Source organism: Pseudorasbora parva, chromosome 17 (assembly GCF_024679245.1).
Source record: "Pseudorasbora parva isolate DD20220531a chromosome 17, ASM2467924v1, whole genome shotgun sequence".
NCBI classification, from domain to species: Eukaryota; Metazoa; Chordata; class Actinopteri; order Cypriniformes; family Gobionidae; genus Pseudorasbora; species Pseudorasbora parva.
Genome location: NC_090188.1, coordinates 40,974,942 through 40,994,202, shown reverse-complemented (window position 1 = coordinate 40,994,202; position 19,261 = coordinate 40,974,942). Strand labels below are relative to the sequence as shown.

Sequence of the window (19,261 nt, the reverse complement as noted above, 5' to 3'; positions counted from 1 at the left end):
TGAATCCCTTTCGGAACAATTTAATCCATCTAATGAATGTTAAAAACATTAACAGCCAATCAGAATCCGTCTTGCTGTAATGAGCTCAAGCATTTAAAGCGACAGGCAAGAACGATATGAGGACACTAACAGAGTTATCTTTATATTTATTGTTCTTGGTGTGAACCGGCCTTTAAATCTCATTGGTTACTGCCAAAAATTGTGCAATTGGTATGCAAAAAAAGGCATGGCAGTTTAAATTGTAGCCGAGTGTTTCTTCAGAAAATACCTGAATAGGAATTAAACCTGATTACTGAGGTTGTGGTCAAACTTTCTAGAAACAACTCAGAAAACAATGCAGAATAAAGACAATGGCAAACTTTACGACACATGCCAACACATAAGGGGTTTTGCAAATCCTTTTTATTTTTTAATTTAATTTTTTATTAAGGCATCAATAAAAATACACGTTTGGAAAATACCACCAAAAAACAATCACAGAACCATATGAAAGGAAAACTCCTACAAATGCATATGCAATAATGTCAGCCACAAAAAGATGCCTGTGCTGTTTCACTGCTCGTCTTTAGCGCATGCTGTTAGCTTCAACATATTTAAAACAAGGCCAAACACAAATCAATACACGTTTCATTTTTTTAACTTTCCCCCCCCCCTCAACTGTCGTTTAATGTAAGAACCAGGGTTTCCACACTCTTGGAAAACTTGAATATTGAATATGAGAGAAGTATGACGTCCAGACCTGGAAAAGCCATGGAAATCTGTCTAATGATTATGAATTTGTTTAGCTCTTAAATGTTTCATCAAGTAGAAATTGCTATTTATGAATTAAAAACAAATCCTGTAATCATGAAATACTGGAAACAATGTAAATTCATAATATATCAGCATAAATTAAATCTGACTGTATTGATGTGTGTTTAGGAGCACGGGCACTGCGCAGACTTCCATCCGAGCGGTTCGGTCGTTTCCATTGGGACTCACTCAGGGAAGTAAGTGACCTGCCATCTCTACAGCCAATTTGACATGAATGTACAGGCATTCAACATTAAAAAGGTTTGGCGCCTGCGGTTAGGAAAGTGTTTTGCCTCGTCTCAGGTGGTATGCTCTGGACGCAGAGACGCGAGACCTGGTGGCCATTCACACAGACGGCAATGAGCAGCTGTCAGTCATGCGCTTCTCTGTCGGTGAGTGTGTGAGTGTGAGTGTGAGTTTGTGTGTGTTTGTGTGTTTCTAGAGTTCCTGTTTTGAGCCGACAGCCAAATGTCCCTCTTCCTCACCTCTTTGCTGTCTCTCCTCAGATGGCACGCTGCTGGCAGTGGGATCACATGATAACTTCATTTACCTCTACACAGTGTCGGATAAGGGACGCAAATACAGCAGATGTGGCAAATGCACTGTGAGTATCTGACAATTGTATGGTTGTGTTCACAGAATTAAAAGCAGAGTGCTGTGGAGTTGAACAGAAGTCACATTTTAAGCACATAGTTTTTACCCGTCTCATGTTAATCTTGAGTACCTTATAGAGTAGTGTTGATCCTTCATATCTCCCTAGAGTCTTTGGTTTTATCAGATTTATAAAAGACAGTTAAACTGTACAGATTATTTCTGAAAACAGCGAGATTGTTAAAAACAGCCGAACTTTTGCTAAAGAGTCACACACACACACACATACACACACACACACACACACACACACACACACACACACACACACACACACGTGACATATTAGGGCACACCATAGGCATAATGGTTTTTATACTGTACAAACTGTATTTTCTATCCCCTTACACTGCCCCTAAACCTGTCCATCACACGCACGCATACGCACACACACACACACACACACACTGCCCCTAAACGTGCCCATCACACACACAATCAAACACTGCCCATAAACGTGTGTGTGTACAAGTAATTCCACTTTTTATGACGTCATACAGGGCCATACTCAGAAAAAAACATTTTATCCTGAAGGATTTATGTTTGGCACAGAAGTCCTCCGTCATGCGTCCATCTTATTTTATTGAAACTTTGTCCATGTTTAGCATGAGAATCAACTCTTTAACAGTGTAAATAAGTCAGAATTCATGAAATGGCATCAGAGCCCCCTTTAGAGGTTCCTGATTTAGTTTTAAAGGTCTCCTACTATCAGTTTACATGCATTCAAAGTCAAAAAAATATTTAGTTTCACAATTTTCATTGCAGCATAAGCTCTTTTCTCCCATAGTCTGAAGCGGTTTGATTAAGGATTTGGTTTCTCTAAAGCCGTCCTTTCTGAAGATCTGCTCTGATTGGTCAGTCTGTTGTGAGCACGGCTCATCAGCCTAGGTTTGTGGAGGAAGTGAGACTGGAGTTACTGACGACTCGTTTCAGGATCACTTCTTTATTTTAGGAGACAAAAAAAACTTTGCAGATCTTCTAGATTCACAATCGCCTTTATCACACACTACATAAAAGGTAATATCCGGAAACAAGCATACTAGGGGCACATTAACTCCCAGAGCATTAATACCAGTGCTTGGCCTCTCACATGTATTTAAGAGAGAAAAAAATACATGTTTTTTTTTTTTTTTGAAAACCTTTTTGAAATAATAGTGTATTTAATTTTTTTGTTGTTGAAAAAAATGGCTTAGACACATATGAAACAAATGAGGAGGTAAAGATTACAAGAGTTTGCAACACACATTTTAAAGGGGTGGTGTCATGCGATCTGACTTTTTTTATCTTTAGTAGTTTGTAATGCTTGAGCATGAACAGTATCTGCAAAGTTACAGCGCTGAAAGTTCAATGCAAACGGAGATATTGTCTTTTAAAGTAATGGCAGTTTATTGCCTCAAAAGCGGCCGGTTTGGACTACAACCATAGACTGTAAAAAAATATGGACGTAGTGTCCGTGACGTCACCCATAGGATTCCGATAAGCCGTTCTGAAGCTTAAAGTATGGGCGAGCTGGGCGTTGCCATCTTGTGAGCGGGTCAACGCGTGTCACTCCTGCATAACAGAAAATGGGCAAAAAGACGGGATGTGCGCGGAGCTGAGGTGACGCAATAACTATAGACGGCGGATAAATGGCTATCCACTTGTAACCACGCCCTTAATTATGCAGAATTTAAGGATTTATATAACGTAAACGAATGAGTTATAAAAAAATTCACCCCCCTCAGAGTTGTCATGAAGATCAACATTAGCCTTATAAGCCAAAACCACAATTTGTACCAGGCTGTAAACATGTTTTTTTCTGCTTTAAAGTTGAGAATTTTAACATGGGGCTCAATGAGATTCTGCTCCCTTCTGGAGCCTGTCCCTAGTGGCCAGTTGAGGAATTGCAGTTTACATTACTTCCGTATTGGCTTCAAGAGAGATAGCGGGAGGTTGCCGCTTGACTACAACGAGCTTCTTCCTGGATTGGTGACATCATAAACCCTTGCTAGTCTCCGCAGATGTGACTTCTGCCCATAATGGGAAGGGGCGTGGCCTTAACCTGTGCTTGGCACTTCAGCCAATAAAAATACAGGAAACTACATTTGGCAATCTAACCAATCTAAGACCATTGCGTTTTTCCGGAGGGATGGGAGCAGGAAGCAAACGAGCCGTTCAAAGGACAGTGGAGACAGCGGTGTGGAATAAAGGGAGAAGAGAAGAAAAATACGGCGTTTTAATGAAAAGAAGTATTAAGACTTTAATTATACTGCGTCACATAAACACAACCAAGCCTAGAAAAAAAAACACGGAACCACCACGTTAAACGTATTTGTCATCAATCCATCAATAAAGAGTTGTGATTTATTTGACAGTTCGTGTAATTTTTTGATGGCTGTAATATTGTCTATTTTCACTGTTGCGAGGGGTCGGGGTTGAGTGGAGAATGAAACGTTACCGTGCGTGACTGAAGCGGGTCTGAACCCCATCAACACACACCGCTGTTCTTCTCTCCTGCTCTTGCTTTTTTCTGATTTTTTTTTCTGCAGTTGAGAAGTTTTATGTCATTTACATCTGTGCTAGATCACCGTAATAATAAGAGTCATTCAAAGAAACGCTGCCTTACGGAGAAAGATTTATACATTCTGTCAGACTGTGCACCAAAATTCAAACACAAATGAATTATCTAGTTTTAATGAAAATATTTGTTATCTAAAATAAATGGGATTGATATATTGTCAATGGGAAAACCAGTGCACATTATATTATGAATTTTTTTTAAATTTTGAATAGAAATATGTCTGGATATAAACTAAAAAAAAAAAAGATTAAAAAAGATTAAAATAGTTATAACAACTTTGAGTGAATTTACGTTCAACCAACAAGCTTCATTGAGTTATAGGAACTCAATAATTTGTAGTTATAAACACACAGTTTTAAGTTGATTACTCAAAAAAATTAAGTCACCCCAACTACTAGAGTTAGCCGTGGAAATGGTGTTCGACTCCAGGTTTTTTCTATTTAATTTACATCAAAACGGGCAGAAATAAGACAAAATCATTGACTGTAAAAAAATATGGACGTAGTGTCCGTGACGTCACCCATAGGATTCCGATAAGCCGTTCTGAAGCGTAAAGTAGAGACGAGCTGGCCGTTGCCATCTTGTGAGCGAGTCATCGCGAGTCACTCCTGCATAACAGAAAATGGGCAAAAAGGCGGGATGTGCGCGGAGCTGAGGTGACGCATTGACTATAGACGGCAGATAAACGGCTATCCACTTGTAACCACGCCCTTAATTATGCAGAACCTTAAGGCTTTATATAACGTTAGCGAATGAGTTATAAAAAAATTCACCCCCCTCACAGTTATCATGAAGATCAAAATTAGCCTTATAAGCCAAAACCACAATTTGTACCAGGCTGTAAACATGTTTTTTTTCTGCTTTAATGTTGAGAATTTTAACATGGGGCTCAATGAGATTCTGCTCCCTAGTGGCCAGTTTAGGAATTGCAGTTTACATTACTTCCGTATTGGCTTCAAGAGAGATCGCGGGAGGTTGCCGCTTGGACAAAATTCAATTATTTATTATAAGAATTGTTTCTATTATTTTCCCCACGACACAAAGCCTAAAATCCCCTTATTAAAACCGCACACTTTTAGTGTGACCGTCCAAATTAGTCCAATTTAGGCGATGACTTGATAAGTGTCTTATAAAAAATAAGCTGTTGCCGAGACCTAATTTTACAGAGGAAAAAGTCACGACAGCTGTTGTCGAGTAATGGCACTTAACCCACATGATCATTGTATATGCTATTTTAAATAACTTATATATATTCATAATATTTATATATATATATATATATATATATATATATATATATATATATATATATATATATATATATATATATATATATAAAACATTGTAAATAAAGAAATACTTAAATACATACAATAGTGTACAGTTATGGATGTGTTCCTTCTTTTTTATGATTTATGGTCAGTTTAATGATTATGAGCACAAGGTTAACCATTGAAAACCAAATCTATATGTGTTGCATTAATATACCATTAAACTAAAGCTAGCATAGAGAAAGCCTTTGTATAATTGCAAACTAAAGTCGCTGGGACTGTTTTCTGTCTCAAATAATTGTGCGTGACAAAGTTTCTGTGACATCTGACTGACTGACATGTATATTTAATGAATAAAGAAGATATTATTTGTCACTGGCATTAGCACAGTCATTGCTTATAAAGTCAATGTAGTGTTTACCTTCATGTATCTACTCTTCAGCACAATAGTAACCACAAAAACTTCATTACAGAAACTCTTTTAAATGTCAGACATAACAGCATTAAACACTAACAGGCCTTTACCTTCACTAAAGCAAATGAATGAACACTTCATTTCAACATGTATTCTCCTTATCCAGTCCTATGCAGAGCATGCTGGGAATTAGAAATCCACACCTTTATTTCTGGAGCCACCAAGAAACTTTCATTAAGTTACAAAAACTTAATAAAAAAAAGCCAATTAATGCAGAAGTTTGAGTTTAAATTACAGATTATATAAGATCAACATTGTCAACAGAACTCCCCAAAATAATGTTCGCAACTTAAAAGGTTTAATTCAAACAATAAATTACATTTTTTGACTTAGCACCATGCATTTATTTAAGTTGTGGTAACGGGTCCCTTAAATTACTTTTTAGAGCATACCAACATATAAAAATGGATTTACAGTAACATTTAAAATGGATTTTTGTTTATTGAAAAAGTATCTTATGCTCACTTTTATGTTTTAAATACAGTAAAACATTAATGTTATAATATGTGATTACAATTTTAAAAGTTTTCTATTTTATTGTATTTTAAAATGTGTTCTTGTGATTTTCAGCATCATTCCTCCAGTCTTTAGTGTCACATGATCCTTCAGAAATCATTCAGATATGAGGATTCAATGCTCTAGAAACATGTATGACTTTAATCAATATTGAAAGAGTTGCATATTTCATATTTTTAGGATTCTTTGAATATACATTTCATTAGAATGGCTTTTTATTTTTACAGAAACCTTTTATAACATTATAAATGTCTTTAATGTCACTTTTGAGCAATTTAATGCATCCTTGCTGAATGAAATATTCACACTTTAGTTTAGCGTCCAATTCTCACTATTAACTATGACTTTTGCCTCAATAAACTCCTAATTAATAGTTTTATTAATAAAACTTAATAAAAATTAAACTGCTTATTAATAGTTAGTAAGGTAATTGTTAAGTTTAGGTATTGGGTCGGATTAAGGGATGTAGAATAGGGTCATGCAGAATAAGGCATTAATATGAGCTTTATAACTGCTAATAAACAGACAATATCCTAGTAAAATGCTATAATTTGTTAATTCTTACCAGCCCCAAACTTTTAAATAATAGTATATTTCTTTAAAATATGTATTTAAAAAAAACACCAGCACGTAAAATGATGCTTTAAAGTATAATATTTGAGCTTGAAAACGATTAAAAGCAGATTTCTGTATTTGGCGTCATTACATAGAATGACTGAATTATGATATTACTGGTGTGTGTGTGTGTGTGTGTGTGTGTGTGTGTGTGTGTGTGTGTGTGTGTGTGTGTGTGTGTGTGTGTGTGTGTGTGTGTGTGTGTGTGTGTGTGTGTGTGTGTGTGTGTGTGTGTGTGTGTGTGTGTGTGTGTGTGTGTGTGTGTGTGTGTGTGTGTGTGTGTGTGTGTGTGTCATAAAGAGAGGTGGTTTTGAACTGGCTGAAGATGTCAGAATGAAAGCGCGCCTCTCTTTCAGCACTCCTGACAGCCTGACGCGTCAGCAGCTCCGATGGGAATCCAGACGTTGTGGGAACGATGGCCTGTGGTTTTATTGATGCTGGCACACACTCGCTCTCGTGTCTGTCAGTGCAGTTGAACCGTGTTACTCACAGACAGATTAGAGCAGATGAACACGTACGGTGGCCTCAAAACGGATTTGGACACGCAAGCAAAACTCTGATTTATTGAAAAGAAAAATAGCTCAAAAACGTTTTTCCAGAAAGCATTTGTCAAAAGAACTACCGATCACCCGCCTGATTAAGTATTTAAAAATGGCTCAGAAGTTAGTTCTGAAAAAAAAATGCATTTGAATGCAGGTTTAAAGGGTTACTTCACCGCTTTTTCATATTAATCTATGTTATTTCCTTAACTAAGACGAGTTGACACACACCTCTCTCGTCTCAGTGCGTGCTCTTAATCTCTCTGACGCGCTGTGACGATCTGATAGCATTTAGCTTAGCCCACTAAGCCCAGTTCATTCACTATGGAACCAAACAGAGATCAAGTTAGAAGTACTAAACACCTTTTTGACTCATAGAAAGTTCTTCAGATCAGCATAATTCAGTGAGAAATTAATAGAAATGTTATTCTGTATGACAAAATATTTTACGAACATGTTGATAAATCTGTATTTGTCCAAATATGCGCACGTTTTTGACTAAGTGCCCAAACGGATGTTGTTTGGTGCATGTATGCGAATAAAACGGAGAACACGTGACTGGCTTTTGATTCTTGTTATTATAACATTCAAAATATTGTTCATAACGGATTGATTATAATGCACGCCTGACATAGATTAAGAAATTATTGTCACTGCAACCTTATTTTTTTTATAAAAAATTGGTCAAAAAACGAAGCTGAAGGCTTTAATCTTTATTATTATACCAAGTTTTTCCAGATTGAGTTAGCGTGTGATGTTTTAACGTGCACATTGAATGTTGACATCAGTAATCTGGGGCCGTATACAATCTTTGACTGGTAAGGAGTGAAGATGTTTAGATCTCAGAAAATGTTGAGTTACGAGTTCTATGAGGACAGACAGGAATGTTTTTGATCTCGTAATTACGGTAATTACGTCATGCCCTGAGCGCACTTGTATTCATTTTTGCAGTGCATGCAATAGTTAATGCCCTGACTTTTTGAATTCAAGACTTTCTGCTCTGATTTAAGGCTATTTAAGACCCGCAGAAAATGTCAGTGCACATGTGGGAGGAAAGCCTGTGGACTCTGTGGACTTGGACAAGTCAGTGTTAAATCAGACGAACAGAGATGGAGCTGGAGATTTGTGTGTGTCAAACCCTTCCAACATTATTTATCGACGGCACTTTATTCAGCTATGTTTTTGTCCTTTTCCACCCCTCTGATTAGTTGTCCATATCTGTGAGACGTTCACTGTCTCATTGGAGAAGAGCTTTTAACCTTTGAACTCACATGATTTTATGCACGTAGGTTAAAGAGCTGGATTACCTAAAACATTATGCATTTTTTACTCACCCCTTATGTTGTTTTAAACTTTCACAACTTTCTGACTTCTGTGAAATATTGAGATGTTTATAAAAATGTCCAAGCTGCTCTATTCTATCATAATTAATAATAGCAATTACAATGTCAAGGGAATAAGCGACAATTATGATTTTGTCATAATCCTGCAGCCCTACTTTGAAATCTATAGTTTAGGTGTACTGCCGAATGTACTGACAAACTAACAAACACTTTAATGTCATTTCTGTTGAAATTTGTATGCATTTAAAATACATTTGTAATGTTGAAATATTTTAATATATTAACTTTAAATGTAATATTAACACTTATTAGTTAATATTATAATCAAGTACTTTATATGTGCTTTAATATGTTAGTCAACACATTAACAATAGTGTACTTCCTTGCTTTAAACTTTAAAGTAAAATTTATAATGTGACATCCTTTCAAAATGCCCTTTTTAAAAGTGTAGTCATGAAAGTGTACTCTCGTTAAGTGCACTTAATATTTTATAATATGCAAGGCAAGTACAGTTTTATATAAATGATTTGAAGTGCAAATAAGCGCACTTCTTTTTCTCAAGGGTTGCTGCCGTTGCGATGCTTGCTGCAATGTTTAATGAGTGGAATAGAAAAAAATAATAATTAAACACTGCTGTCGAAGTTAATATTTTGGCTTTATATGTGGTCATACACTTGCATTTGTTGTCAGTATATAACATTTTACCAAAGCGATGCTCAAATACAGTTGTGATTTTCACCCAGTGAATTTTGTATTTGGTCCATCATTAGAATGGCATTACATTACAATTCATCAACATATAGGTAATAAAGCTTATTGTAGCTATATGGGAGCCAAAATCTCGTTATTAAAGCTTTATAGTGTTTCTAGATTAATAAAAACGCTGTAGTTATTCAAAGAAACAGTTCATTATTTACGCTTGCACTGCAAACAAGCAGAGATGTGGGCGGAGTAATGAGGTTTGACTGACAGTTTGAGGATCCAATGGCGTTACGAGGTTTAGTCACAAGATCTTTTCAATACTTCTCATTTGCAAAATCCACAGGCTGATGTAAAGAATGGCCAGTATGATTTATGGAAAAAAAATTAAAAATGACAAAATTATAAAAAATGAAGATGAGAGGTTTTTCGTCTGACAGCGACAAAGTTTGGCTCTTTTCCTTGTACAAAGATATTGTGTAGCTATTGAAGTCAATCAATCAATCAGCTTTATTTATATCACGCTTTTACAGTGCTGATTGTTTCAAAGCAGCTTCACAGTTTTAAACAGGACAATATTGCAACAAATTTTGATTTGGCTGTACATTCGTTCTGGAGAAAACAGTGATGTTATCAGCTTATTTCAATTTATCATAGAGCCAGGGCCGGCACAAGGCATAAGTGAACTAAGCGGCTGCTTAGGGCCCCCTTGGCCACCAGGGGGCCCCCAAGAGCACTTAAAATGATTTCTTGCTGCCGCTGTGTGTTCCTTCATGTTTGAAAATGGCCTTAAACCATTTACTAAATAAACTGCAAAATGTTACATTTTCTAATATATGCACGGATCGATTCTGACAGCGCTGCACGAGCTCGCGATGCCATCGACTGGACTAGCTTGTTCGTCAGGGTTCAAAGTCCACAGTGCGAGAAAAAAATTGCGCCAAAACGTGCTACTCGTCAGTTGCCCGGTAACCTTTTTATGAATGGATGGATTTGAGAATGCGCTTTGGTTTAGTGCAAATATCTTATTTGACATGCTGCATGTTTTGGACGGAGTACAGCATAGCTTCCAGTTTCTGTTCACAGTAAATGCTTCTTGTAAGTTTGAGTCGCTCAAAATTATCTTTTTTTTTTGGTGGGGGTAAAATTATATTTTACTTTCTGCGTGAATTTCCGCCAAAATAAAAGCTCTGCTTAGTGTTTGAAAGAAATCCACCAAAATTTCTTGTTTTAAAATAAGTTTCTTATGCTCACCAAAGGCTACATTTATTTGATCAAAACTACAGTGAACACAGTTATATTGTGAAATATTATTGCAATTTAAAATAGCATATATATATATATATATATATATATATATATATATATATATATATATATATATATATATATATATAGATATAGATATAGATATAGATATAGAGATATAGATATAGATATAGATATAGATATATAGATATAGATATATAGATATAGATATAGAGATATATATATATATATATATATATATATATAGATATATATATCAAGTAAATTGTAGTGTTCCTGTGATCAAAGCTGAATTTTCAGGATCATTACACCGGTCTTCACTGTCACATGATTCTTCACAGATTATTCTCATGATGACCAACGTATCCTGGAGTGTCTGCTGAGCCGTGTCAAATGGTGTCTCCTCTGAATTTGCCTCACCGGCACGTCATGCTCATAAAACCAGTCTCAGGCGCAATAACTCCAATCTTTCATGTATTCATACTCTAATCTAATCTAATATGATTTCTGACCTGTAAGGTTGCCAGAATAATAATCATACACCTTGTGTTAATAGTCCAGAGGAGAACTGGCACCCCGACTGAGTCTGGTTTCTCCCAAGGTTTATTTTTCTCCATCATGCGCTGATGGAGATTTGTTTCCTTTGGTCGCTTTTGGCTTGGCTCGCTCAGTTGGGGACACTAAAATTATGATCAAAGTTATTCAACTAAATATACAAATAAAATAATTTAATGAGGTCTTATTTAATTCTATAAACTATAATACTGATCTGCCAAAATTTTCGCTCTATCCAGAGCCGGCCCAAGCCTTCATGAAAAATAAACCTCTGGAGAAACCAGACTCAGTCGGGGTGCCAGTTCTCCTCTGGCCTATTAACACACCGTGTATGATTATTATTCTTGCAACCTTATAGGTCAGAAATCGGTATACTTATATGTATTATATTATATTATTATATTATATATCGATTATAATCGTTATATAATCGGAGACGAGTTTACTAAGGATGGCCCGTCGATTACACAAGAGTATGAATATTTGAAAGATCGGCTTTAATGCGCCGGAGACGGGTTTATTGAGGAAGTCTTAGAATGCAGAATGTACATTTATGGTGTGTTGTTGCCTTTTTGAAGTAAACCGTATACAGCTCTGGAAAAAATTTCTCAATGTTAAGCGGTCTCTTAATTTTTCCCTAGAGCTGTATAAAAACACTCGATTTCATTGCATTGAAAAGAGAAGCTTAGCTATTCTACAAAATGTCTCCTTTTGTGTTCCCTTGAAGAAATACTCAGAGTTTTGATGTTGGGGGAAATGATCCCTGTCCATGTCTTTGTCCTCCTACAGAACTCAAGCAGCTCTGTGATCCTTAATGCCAATGCTGTGATAACGGTTTTCTTCCTCCTTTTCCATTGTCAAATCTTTTAATCTCTGTCCTCAGGGACATTCCAGCTACATTACACATCTTGACTGGTCCCCCGACAACAAGTTCATCATGTCCAACTCAGGAGATTATGAAATCCTTTACTGTAAGTGGCTGACCGCTAAAGAAAAGTTATCTGGCTCAGTTCCTTGTCTGATCATATCAAATGCTCTGTCTCTTTGGTTGGGTCTCAGCGTGTGGTGGTTTGTGTTTGCATTTTCCTGACCTGTTGTTTTCCGTCTTCCCCAGGGGACATTCCAAACGGCTGTAAGTTGATTCGTAACCGCTCTGAGTGCAAGGACATCGACTGGGCCACGTATACCTGTGTGCTGGGATTCCACGTCTTTGGTCAGTATCTGTGGAGTGATGCATTGTGGGTCTTTGTTGGAACTTATGGCTGAAAATTGGTTTGACGCCTGCATTGATTATGTATATGAGTTTTGTGTGTGTGTTCTGCGTATATTCCTGTCTCATCGTTGTTGTTTTTAAACATGTAGCTGGTATTTGAACCGTATGCTCTATTTCACACTCATTTCCTGTCAGTGGTTCAGGCTTGGGGGAGTGTGTGAGAGAGAGAGAGAGAGAGAGAATGCTCTCTCTCTCTCTCTCTCTCTCTCTCTCTCTCTCTCTCTCTCTCTCTCTCGCTCTCTCGCTCTCTCGCTCTCTCTCTCTCTCTCTCTCTCTCTCTCTCTCTCTCTCTCTCTCTCGCTCTCTCTCTCTCTCTCTCTCTCTCTCTCTCTCTCTCTCTCTCTCTCTCGCTCTCTCGCTCTCTCTCTCTCTCTCTCTCTCTCTCGCTCAAATCCTTACACTTGCCCATTTTTCCAACTTCTAATCAACTTTGAGGACAACATTTTCACGTGCTGCCTAATATATCCCACCCACTAACAGGAGCCGTGATGAAGAGATAATTAGATTTATGTATGCATGTGTGTGTGTGTGTGTGTGTGCGTTAGATAAGATTAATTGCAATTAATCAAATTTGACACTTTTAAAAACTTCAGCCTTGTGAGCATAAAAGACTCCATTCAACGACATAAAAAATCTAAACTTTTCCAAACTTATGTCCGTTAATATCCAGAATATATAATCTGTGCGAATGGAGATGTCCCCAGAGGGAGGTTTCATCATATTAAGCTCATTTTCTGGTGACAAATTATGCTCCTCCACTATTTATCAGTCTGATTGTCAGTCATCTGTTCTCTGTTTGCAGCTTACTTCATCTCGCTGTCCTTCTGTCTTTGCATCTCTTTACACACGCAATTATATAAGTCTGTCGTTTTAATTTTTCCACTGAGTGACTTCATGTCTAAGCAGGGTGATTTACAAAACCCAAAAGTAGTTCAGCCCACAAAACTCACTTTATCTGTCAGCAGAGTGTGCCGTCCGGTGTGTGTGTGTGTGTCTGTAATGCTGGAGACGGCAGCACATTTACACGTCTGCTTTTGAGGAAAGCCAGCCCAGTGTTCACCACAGCTCCACATATTTTAGCACTTTATTAGACTGGAAAAATATTTGGTAGAACTGTACAAATTCCCCGGCACTGAGCCAATAGATTAGAGCAGGACAGGGAATGTGAGGCTATAGAAAAGTGTCTCCATGTGTGTCGGTGTGTCCACGTGTGTGTGTGTGTCCACATGTGGGTCTGTGTGTCCACACGTGTGTGTGTCCAAATGTGTGTGTGTGTGTGTGTGTCTGTGTGTCCACGTGTGTGTCTGTGTGTCCATGTGTGTGTCTGTGTGTCCACGCGTGATGTGTGTGTGTGTGTGTGTGTGTGTGTGTGTGTGTGTGTGTGTGTGTGTGTGTGTGTGTGTGTGTGTGTGTGTGTGTGTTTGTGTGTCGGTGTGTGTCCACATGTGGGTCTGTGTGTCCACGCGTGTGTGTGTCCAAATGTGTGTATGTGTGTCCACGTGTGTGTGTGTGTGTCTGTGTTTCCACGTGTGTGTCTGTTTGTCCACGCGTGTGTGTGTGTGTGTTTGCCATGTGTGTGTCTTTGTGTCCGTGTGTGTGTGCGCTCCCGTGTGTATGTGGGTGTGTGTTTGCCATGTGTGTGCCGTGTGTCCATGTAACTATCTGTATGTGTCTGTCTGTGTGTGTGTGCGCCTGTGTCCATGTGTCTGTCCGTATGTGCGTGTGTGTGTGCCCGTGTGTCCATGTGTATATCTGTGTTTGTCTGTGTATGTGTGTGCCTGTGTGTCCATGTGTCTGTCCGTGTGTGTGTGTGTGTCCGTGTGTGTGTGTTTGTGTGCCTTATGTCCATGTGTGTGTGTGTGTGTGTGTGTGTGTGTGTGTGTGTGTGTGTGTGCCCAATGTGTCTGTCTGTGTGTGTGTTCAATGTGTGTGTATGTGTGTGTCCATGTGTCTGTCGATGTGTGTGTGTCCTGTACCTGGTGTTCTTCTGCCTCCTGCTGGTGATTTTGTTTTAGGCTCCTAATCCATTTATGATCATATTTTTGAGTGTGGTGAGATGTCTGTGTGCTTGATTTGATATTTGATATTAAATAATTTTTGATATATTATATTGATATGGTCAAAAATACCTTCCCTTTGTTAAACCATATTTATCAATGTAATTGTTTAAAGGGGTAACTGTGTAAGAATTTTCACACATCAATAACTTTTTTTTATTCTTGAAAGTATCGCTTGTTTGAAAAGCTACATTACCCCCCAGTGTTGTGATGTTGTGCACTGATGTGTGTGTGCGTGTGCGTGTGTGTGCGCGCGCGTGTGTTACAGGTGTTTGGCCGGAGGGCTCAGATGGGACAGATATCAATGCGCTGGTGCGATCTCACAACAGGAAGGTGATCGCTCTGGCTGATGATTTCTGTAAAGTTCACCTCTTCCAGTACCCCTGCTCAAGACCAAAGGTCTGTCACGTCACACCATCTTTACCACCATAGGTTAAAGGTGTCATGAACTGGCTTTTTTTATTTAGTTATACTGTTGTCTGAGGTCAACTAATGACGTTTGTGTGGTTTTTACATTCAAAAACATCATAACTAATAAGTAATAGGCTATTTTCTACACTGGTTTTGAGGCTCTCTCCTGAACGCTGGGTTTTGATGGGCGTGTCACTGGAGACTTGGAAGTAAACCCCCACGGCTAGGATTGGATAAGATTTGCATATTTAATGAGCTTCAGCTCCGCTGTCAGCGAGGGATTGTTTAAAAAGCAGCTGTAATTATTCTCTGACGGGGCTCAGTCTCAAAACGTTTTTTTCAAACAAACACAATGATTTATCTCTCATCCACCTGTGATTGATAAATATTTTTATTACTTGGCCCGCCCGATCGTTGGCTGTAAGCACGAACCACACAGACACACACCCACACACACGTGCGCACACTCTTCAAACACAATGGAGATCAAGAAATGAATATTTCACACAAGATTCACCGGCCTGCCGAAAGTCTTAATTTTTGGTAGCCCGTCTGGAAAACACACAGCCCCGGGACGTTGGGCTTTGCGAGCCCTGTGAGTCTGAACCCGAATCACAATGAACCAACAAATAAAGGATTCTCCAGCCTGTGACAGCGTGCTGGTATGTTCTGTTAGACACGTACACATAATCAATTCGATCTGTAACAATGCAATAGCTACTATCACTTATAAAAACATGTTTTACTCACACATAAAGAGAAAACTTTACACATAAGTGTGCTGCACCATTCCTGTCGGATCCAATATAGAAGGCACAGTATTGTGTTTTAATCTCAATATGTCTGCAAATCCAGTGTTGATCCGAGACTTGTTTACAAACTATCTTCGGCGTGCTTACTGCTCGGTAACGTGATCAGTTTGTGTCCAGGAGTCGGTGGCGGGGCTACAGAAGCAGGTTCACATTGACACATTCACGGTTCACACTTCTGATGCGCCTTTGATTAGAGAGCCTCTCGGCCTGGTGTCTAGAAAAGCTTTTCTTTGAATTACAAAGAAGTTTTCAGCTCTGAAACTTACAGTATATTCTTATATTGCCATGACCTTTTATATATCAAAAGCTTAAGGGAAAATTGATTTCACCTCAAAAAATGTGTTTCTTACTTAGTCTTGTTTCTAGTCAAAATATCTAAAAATTACATTAAGAAACATTTACTAGGTAAGCAAAGTAATTATCTTATTTTGGGGGGGGAAATAACTAAAAATTAAGAGTTTTATCTTAAAATAAGCAAAATAATCTGCCAATTAGGTAAGAAAAATAATCTCGTTTCCGTTTGAATTAAGATTATTTTGCTTATTTTAAGATAAAACTGTCTTAATTTTTAGTTATTTTTTTCCCAAAACAAGACAATAACTTTTGCTTGTCTAGTAAATACTTCTTGCTTTAAGAATTTTTTTATTTTTAGACTAAAAACAAGACAAAAATACTTAAGAAAAAGTAGGAAAAGCATTTTTGCAGTGTTCTCAACTCATGACCCCTTTAAAGCAGTTGATTGATCTGAAAAGTGATTGACTTTGTCATTTAATTGCAGGCCCCAAGCCACAAGTACAGCGCCCACAGCAGTCACGTGACAAACGTGAGCTTCATGCACAGCGACAGTCACCTGATTTCAACGGGCGGAAAGGACATGAGCATCATGCAGTGGCGTCTGGTGGAAAAGACCTCTTCGTTGGTGCACAGCGACTCCAGCTTGGGCCTGGGCGACTCCCTAATCCACAACTCCAGCCCTCGCACCCTAGTGTCGGCACCCAGCGTCCCCCACACTCCTACCGAACCCCTGCCGGTGCCAATCTCGCTACCCATCAGCACCCAGCCCGACGCCAACACTCCTCCTCCTACGCCCCCCGAACCCCTGCACACCGCCACTACTAATGGACAGCAGGATGGCTCCGCCGAAACCCCGCCCCCTTCAGATGAAGCCACGCCCCTATCTGACAGCACCCTGAGCCCCAAGGACAGCCTAGAGCCTAGCGATGATACGGCCACGCCCAGTGACGAGGGCGTGCCCTTTAACCCCCCATTATAAGGCAGTCCGACCCCTTCTCGCCTGCCCAATAACCCGGCCAAAGGCAACAGATTGTCACTGCAGCCTTCCTGTCGGATTACAAACGCAGGGTTCTCTCAGTTTTTATCCACTCGAGATTTTCATTTCATTTCGTGTTTGTTGTTACGTTGACGGCTTGTTCTGTAGATGTGGTCGTGGAGGCATTGGTTCGACTTGGATGGTGAGAGATTAGTTAAAAACACACCTACAGGTTTACACTGACACACACACACACACACACACACACTACCACACGAACACTAATACACACATGCATACATCAGTAACTGTGATTAAACGATTTAGCAGTTTTAGATCCAAACAGAACACGTTTATATACACAGAACAGCATAAAAATGGACACATACTTTAGCATACATCAATGCGCCTACTGATCGAGGATGAACCTTTTTCTCACTTAAAGGGATGGTTCACTCATCCTCATTTTGTTCCAAAACAGTTGTTGATGTTTTTGTCCATAAAATGAAAGTCAGTGTGGTCCAAAACAACAATGGACCCCTTTGACTTTCATTCTACAAAACATTTTCTTTTGTGTTCTGCAAAAGGGAAGTCATATAGGCGTGGAACGACATGAAGTTGAGTGTATGATGTTCATTTTCAGATGAACTAGCCATTTTAGTGAGTAAAGCTTAAAAGTCACACTATGCTCATTTGTATCCTCTCGCTCTCTGTGAACATTGGTGGAGGACTGCATGTGAAGCTGATTTGCATGCTTGCATAGCATCTGTCCCTGAGCCAAAAACTTCAGGATATGTATATGTGGTGATGCCAGGCAGGTGCCCCTGGCTCATTGGACCTCAACGGCTGCTTCCGCTGGTCGCCATTGTTCACGGACACCTTGAATTTCAGCCTGGCACGACAGAAGAATAGCCATAAACAGCTGTACACTTCATTCAAAGCAAACATAACTCACACACAAACCTGACCTGCCTCAAAATGGGGTCTGCATGGCAATATCCTGCCTGTTTTATGAATCCCCGCCCCCAGTTTTAGTCTCACCCGCCGTACCACCCTCACATCTGCCTCAGACTGGAGCTCTCCTCTGTGTATTCACACCATCCGTTTTAATCGCTCATCCAAATGACTCTCACTGAGACTGAATTGTTTTTAGGTTTCATTTTGGGACAGTTTTTCTTGTCATTTTGTTCATTGGACTGAGATGTTCTTGTTTTTTATCGTATGAGAGAAACGAAAGATTAAACGAGTCTTAAATGTGCGTGCGTGAGTGTGTATGTGCGCGCGAGTCGCCGCTTCTTTCATTCCGCTGAAGGACGGTCACCCTCTCCCTCTCTCCCTCACGTTTTCTCAGGATCGCTCTTTTTTTGAGAGTCTAAAAGAGAAAGTCAAAGAAATGTTTTTTCACCCACCCCCAGTTTTGTAAAAAATAGCACCTGAAAGTACCATGATGAAATCTTTTTTTATATTATTATGGTATCATTAGTTCAGCTAATTCAGGTAAATTGGGCCATTTTGTGTCACTAACAGGACATATATCATGGTATTTGAGTATGGTAAGAAACTGCGTTCTCTTGCCAAATATTTGCATTCAATATCAAAAGTATTGTGTTCCACAGAGAAACGAGAAGCGTTCAGAGGCGAAAGCACTAAAATATCATTTTGAAGACCAAACGTTAGCGATTGGTTATGGCAGATCCAATAGTTTTAGACTTCAACAGAGTTCCTGCCTTCGAGGAAGTAAACGCTTGTCAATGGACAAATGAAATGTACGAGAGTCCAAGCTACAATTTCTCAGGGGAAAACAATACTTTTGTGAGATACCAAAAGCAAATGCCCTTTAGGGATTCCTTGATACTGACACAGTACTTTATTTTTAATTTTATAAGAGAACACTCTCCCAAGCCTTGCTGTGTCTCCCTTAACATTACACGGAAATATGAGGGGAAAAAAGAAGCTCAATGAAGATTAAACATGCTATGAATTTGACTCGCTTCAATATCACAAGATGAAGCGATTCATTTCCGAGAAAAAGAGCGAGCTGCTAAGACCCGTGCTGCTTGGTGAACCCGAACCTAAATCAATATAATGACATGAAAACAGCTCTCAATCCAGCTTTAGGAGGAAACTTTTGCAGGGTTGAAATGCTTTGTATG

General features: G+C 38.9%; 1 protein-coding gene across 7 annotated transcripts in view; it reads left to right on the top strand.

Moving 5' to 3' along the window:
* The window catches only part of LOC137045653 (echinoderm microtubule-associated protein-like 4), a 130,990-nt gene extending 112,624 nt beyond the window's left edge, over positions 1 to 18,366 (top strand). For all 7 annotated transcript variants that reach the window (XM_067422456.1, XM_067422454.1, XM_067422455.1 and 4 more), the window contains 7 exons: positions 922 to 989; positions 1,096 to 1,184; positions 1,299 to 1,396; positions 12,169 to 12,256; positions 12,400 to 12,498; positions 14,884 to 15,014; positions 16,617 to 18,366. In XM_067422456.1, coding sequence (XP_067278557.1) covers positions 922 to 989; positions 1,096 to 1,184; positions 1,299 to 1,396; positions 12,169 to 12,256; positions 12,400 to 12,498; positions 14,884 to 15,014; positions 16,617 to 17,111 — 1,068 coding nt within the window. In that variant the 3' untranslated portion in view covers positions 17,112 to 18,366. The remainder of the gene's footprint in view (positions 1 to 921; positions 990 to 1,095; positions 1,185 to 1,298; positions 1,397 to 12,168; positions 12,257 to 12,399; positions 12,499 to 14,883; positions 15,015 to 16,616) is intronic.
* Positions 18,367 to 19,261: the final 895 nt, after the last annotated feature.